At 38.9% G+C, this 5,912-nt stretch overlaps 1 protein-coding gene across 1 annotated transcript; it reads right to left on the bottom strand.

Moving 5' to 3' along the window:
- Window positions 1-1,115: 1,115 nt before the first annotated feature.
- On the bottom strand, window positions 1,116-3,951 carry LOC141540935 (ubiquitin thioesterase OTUB1-like). The gene has a single exon (XM_074264900.1). It carries the CDS (start codon window positions 3,814-3,816, stop codon window positions 3,001-3,003), a length of 816 nt encoding a protein of 271 aa, XP_074121001.1. The 5' UTR covers window positions 3,817-3,951; the 3' UTR covers window positions 1,116-3,000.
- Between the last annotated feature and the right edge of the window lie 1,961 nt (window positions 3,952-5,912).

Here is a 5,912-nt window from a genome sequence, read left to right as displayed (position 1 = left end):
TCTTGGTGTCCTTGGTTCATTTAGGAACAATCTGTACCACATAAGGCTAATTTTTCTATTGATAGCTGCCCTTATGGCTCTCATTTCTTTCTTATAGAAATTCACTTTCTTTTGTTTTCTAGGAGATAAAGAATTAATTTTTCTTTTACCTTTAAAAGTATACTGAGAAACTTTTTTCTTTAAAACAATTTCATGTATGTGTGTGTGCAGTTTCTCATCTACCACCCACCCACTCACCCATCCATCTATATTTCTATTTATTGTCATCTTTCCATCTCTTTCCATTTCTCTTTCCAGCATTTAGCTGGATAGATTTTATTTTAAATAGGATAGATATATTTAGCTATCAGTCCATATATCTATATATCCATTCACATTTTAGCATCTATCTCAGTTTTCTATCTAGCTTCTATAATTTATCATCTACCTATCCATCCATATTTGTATCTATTATCTACATATTTCACCTCTTCAATTATACATCTCCAGTTTTCCATCTTCACCTTTCTAGCATTTATTTATACATCTGACTTAACAGTCCATATATCTATCATGTATCTATTATCTATCCTGTATTTCTATTTCTATCTGCCTATCTATCTGCCTACACATCCATTCATCTATCCATCCATCCAAACGTTGCGCTTATTCATTACAAGCAGGTTTCCTCAGTTTGGCTCTCTGGGAAATGCAAAGCAAATGACTTAGCTTTTGCATTTTTATTGAGACATCTGTAAGCTAAACCAAGCCCATCCTCTGGTAATTAGACCACAGCAATGTAGAGGCAAAGCTTATCTTACCCTTTCTATTCATTCTCCCACCCTTACCCCAACCTTGCTCCCAAACTATGGAGGTCAACCAGGCACTTCTTTGAGAATTTCTCTTTCTCTCAGGCTGTAGATGGCACTAGATAGCCTATTTTGTACAAAATCTAGAAACTGTAGAGCTTTCTTAGCTGATCAAACCTTTCTTCAACCTATCAGTAAAGTGATGACTTCCCCAATCCCAATCTGCAAGTTCTTAGCAAGAGAAACCATTCTTTCCTAGCCTTGTGTATATTTTGTCTGTAGCTTCTTACAGCCCCTCTTTTAAGCTTATTCTATCAATTATCTTGCTTTTCTTTTAATTTTTGTCTCATATATTTTAGTGTATTAAATCAGAGTTCTCTGGTGGTTAATGCTTTATATTTGCCACATAAGGTAAAATTCAAGAAATTTAACTTTTGCTTACTTAAGAAACCCAAACATTTTATACAATCTCTGTTATTTGATAGTTTCAAAATTATAAACTATAAAATTTTAAAAAACAACAAAAACAGAAACATGCAGATGATTTCATGAACCATAATGTCCTATAACTGTTGATCTCATCAATTGATTTTCAAACAGGTCCTTTCAGTACATTTTTTTCTGAGGGGAAATTCTCTATCAGATCTTCAAAGGTCCATTTCTCTTCCATTTTTTAGAAAATATTTTTCTTCAATCCTATTTCTTCACAATTTGAGTTTAAAAAGTGTTACTTATATGTTATTTTATTGTCCCCTTTCAGCAACCTAATGGTTCATATACAATAAAGACAATATCTTGGAATCATAGGATTGTAAACTTAGCTAGGTGGTATGGTGAATGGAGAATGTGCATTGGATTAGAAAGGTCTGAGTTAAAACCTATCTTCAGAGACTTACTAGTGAAGAGACCTTGGACAAGTCACATTACTTCTCTTTTCACCCATAAAATGGGGATAACAACACCTTCCTCTCAAGATGGTAAAATTGAGTTATTTGTCAAGTGCTTTGAAAACCGTAAACACTATACATTCTAGAGGTCCAGTAGTGAAATCTTCTCATTTTAAATATAAGTAAACAAATCCAAGGTAAAATTGGTTCTCTTTGGGGTATGTGATTACAGGACAGAGATCTTTGAGATTTGAGGGTCAGAATGATAAAGTAGACTTTATGAGAGGATTTGATAAAAAGAGGTGTGTTACCCTGCTACCTACTACCAGTATAAAAGTCACAACCGCTTTGCACTCATTTTCCTTATCTGTTCAGTGAGGTTGAACTAGATATTCTCCAAGGTCCCTTCCATTCTAATTAGTTGCTACTATGAAGACTCACTTCCTGACCTGCTATGGGAAAAGTGCTTTGCAGAGTTTTAATTGCTACATTGTAGTTGTCAGTGATAGTTGATGCTCCTGCTCTACTACTATTACTACTTTACTGTTACTCCTACTTTTACTATTTCTATTCCTACTATTGCTACTACTATTAAGCTTTCCCTTACTGCTATTCCTACTACTATTGCTACGACTATTACAATTACTACCACCACCACTACTACTACTACTAATTATAGGTTCCCTATTACTTTGGAATTCCCCAATATACCAGGTTCAGTGAAGGATGCTTTGGGATGCAGTCACAGTTATGCAAATATAGATCAAATCCATATGCAATTAATTCTCTACTAACAGACCAGAAAAGCTTTTGATTGGGGCAGACTAGAGAAGTAGATGACGTAAGAAAGCTTCCACAGATCCACATGTTGCCTTTAGAGGATCTACCGTACTATGGTAACATAAAGGCACCATGTTCCGGATTGATCGGACTTCTCGGGACTTCATTTCCCACACGATCCATCTGCGTCTGTATTTTCCCCAGTCTCCAAAGCTGACTTCTGAAAAGCCACCGGTGTTACTTCCTGGGGTTGCGATCTACATCTTCATTTCCATTAAGTACTTGTCATTTTAAGGGTCACCTGTTGGGGGTTTGTCCTTCAAAGGGAGTGCTGTCGCTCTATTTTTCCCCTCCATCACCAGCATCCCCTTTAATAAAACAGACAAAGTAGCGGATGGCAGGGAGGGGGAAAGGGGTGGGATATTGCCATTTACAACCACAAAAAACACATTTGCACGTGGCTAACACCTGTTAGTGGGGGAGGGAGGGGCAGAGCTGCCCAGCGCTGGGGGGCAGCAGCGGCGGAGCCCAGGAGGCCGCCGCATCTATTTGTACAGGATGTCATAGTGTCCGGGTCTGTACAGCAGGTACACCTTGGGCTCGGAGCCCTCAGAGAAGACATGGGTGTTGGTGGTGCCGCCCTCCCCGCGGTCCATGTACTCCACCTGGATGGAGATACTGAGGGCCTGTGCCAGCGCCATGATGTGGATGTGGTCACTCTCCTTGCACATGGGCTCCACTTCCTGCTGACAAAACTCCTTGACCGTCTGTCCCCCCTCAATGAAGTGCTCGAAGAACTTGCTCTCCCGCTGCAGGTGGCCGGAGGTGAGCAGCCGCAGGTAAACCACCAGGTAGTCGGAGGTGCTCTGGTCATTGAAGGAGGCCAGCAGTTCGGTGGCCGTGGTCCCCTTCTCCACCTGTTCGATCAGGTCCATGAACGTGTTGTGGAAATCTTCAATCGTGAACTCGGCGAAGCCCTGGGCCACCAGCTCGTCCTTGCTCTTGGCGGAGACGGCTTTGAGCCTCTGCAGCTCCTTCTTGTCCTCCAGAAGGGCCTCCAGGTGCGAGAAACCGAAGGCTCGGTAGAAGCAGTTGCCGTCGGGCCTGGTCTTTCGGATGTAGGAGTACTTTTTGTGTAGGTCCTTGATCTTCTGTTGGTAGATGTTGTCATCTTCCGCGTACTCCTTGTAAAGCACGGAGAGCTCCAGGCGCTCAGACACCAGTGGGTTTTGGACAGCAATCTCTTGCTGAATTCGGTCCTGCTGGGCCATGATGGCTTCATCGTAGGCCAAACTGTTAATTCCTTCAGAGTCGCTTTCCAATGGCTCCGGATTCTGCTGAGGAGGTTCCTCCGCCGCCATCTTTAAACAGCATATGGACTGCCCGGCCAACGAGCGTGCAACTGCGCAATTAGCTCTGTTTGTCAGTTCTATAGTCACAGCGGGGGTGGCCCCCCAAAAGAGCCCTTCTCCCCATCCTGCTCACTATTTTCCCTGAACAAAGTAAGTTTCCTGGACCTCTTAATTGTTAGTTGTGGGGAGTAATTTTTTTTTTTTTTTTGTGGGGAGTAAATGTTTTTTTTTTTTTTGTGGGGAGTAAACTTTTTTGTTTTGTTTTGTTTTGTTTTGTTTTTGTGGGGAGTAAGTGTTTTGTAATTTTTTTTTTTTTGTGGGGAGTAATTTTTTTTTTTTTTTGTGGGGAGTAAATGTTTTTTTTTTCCTTTAAAATTTTAATACCATAATATTTTATGATTACATATTAAGATGGCTTTCATCATTCATTTTTGAAAGATTTTGAATTTTAATTATTTTTTTCTCCCTTTCTCACATATATCCCCCCCTTCCCCAAGCTAGCAAGCAATCTGGTATAGGTTATACATTTTTTAAACATATTTTCATTTGAGACATGTTGGGAAAGAAAAATCAGAACAAAAGGGAAAAACAGCAAGAAAGGAAAAAAAAAACAAAACACCGAAAAGTGAAAATATTGTGCTTCAATCCTTATTCAGTTTCCACAGTTTCTTTTTCTGGATATGGATGGCATTTTCCATCCAAAGTTTATTGGAAGTGCCTTGGTTCACTGTCTGTCAGGTGATCATCACACACTTGCTGTTACTGTGTACATTGCTTTCCTGGTTTTGCTTGCTTCATTATGCTTCAGTTCATGTAGATCTTTCTAGGCTTTTCTGAAATCACCCTATTCATCATTTCTTTTAGAATATTAGTATTCCTTTACACTCAAATACCACAGCTTATTCAGTCATTCCCCAATTGATGGGCATCTGTTCAATTTCCAAATCCTTGTCACCACAAAAAGAGCTGCTATAAATATTTTTGCACATTAAGATCCTTTTCCTTCTTTTGTGATCCCTTTGGGATATGGATGTGGGAAGTAAATCCTTTTCGATTTCTGGCATTCCTCTGACAGATGATATAATTATATATCCCTTACCTTGAAGATTGAATACAGTTAAAGGGGAATCTTAGTAACACTGAAAGGAAAGATCAGGTCCCAGTAAATATTCTGCTAAACCAAGGTCCCTGTCCTTCTTACATTCATGGCATTATCATCCCCAGCAGGAGCAGTGGAAATATCATAGATTATCAGATTTAGAGCTGGAAAAGACCTTAAATGTCATCTAATCCAATGCCTTTGTTTCAAAGGTAGAGAAACAAGTACTAAGAAATGATTTGCTAATGTAATAGAGATAGACTGTGGAAAACGTGGGATTGGAACCGAACTCCTTCAATTCCAGATCTGTTAATCTTTTTATGATTTAATATTATCTCAGTTTCCTTAGCATTTCACTATTACAATCGGTACTAAAAACATTCAATGATTTCTTTAGTATAAATATTCCTTCCTTCCACTAATAAAGATGACAACTTTTCTTTAATTTGGTAAAAAATGAACTTTTGCAATTACTATGCCAGAAATTGAATCTCCCTGTAACCAATTTCATCATAAATTATTGTGAAGTTAGATCAGCTTATACTTAGACAACAGATATTCAGCTCCCTTGGTGTCTTTGCAATGTTGTTGGATTAGTTAGAGCTTGAACTCTGCTGACAAACCATTCAATCCCAAGGGTCATTTCTGTTTTATAAAAAGTTTTTGTCAGTTCATTAATTATCATTTCAGAAGTATTAAGCAGGGATAATAAAAAGAAAAAATGGAGAAAGAGGTGAAAAAAGGGAAAGAAAGAGTTTTAGACAAGAGAGGGTTTGAGTAAAAAGGTGAGAAGAGTAAGGGAAGGAGAGGAGAGGAGATAGGGAAGGAGAGGAGTTGAGTAATGAGGGGAACAAAAGAATGAGTCTGTAGGTTTCTATAGGCTAGCCTTGTTTAGTGTTGGAGCTACTCTGCTGCAGATTTAATGATTTATAATGACTACATGAGAATGTCATTAAAAACTAATTCATCACCACCAGGCCAAATGATTTGCAAACATCTGTTATCC

Source organism: Sminthopsis crassicaudata, chromosome 1 (genome assembly GCF_048593235.1).
Source record: "Sminthopsis crassicaudata isolate SCR6 chromosome 1, ASM4859323v1, whole genome shotgun sequence".
In the NCBI taxonomy this organism is placed as follows: domain Eukaryota; kingdom Metazoa; phylum Chordata; class Mammalia; order Dasyuromorphia; family Dasyuridae; genus Sminthopsis; species Sminthopsis crassicaudata.
This window is presented reverse-complemented; position numbering and strand designations above follow the sequence as displayed.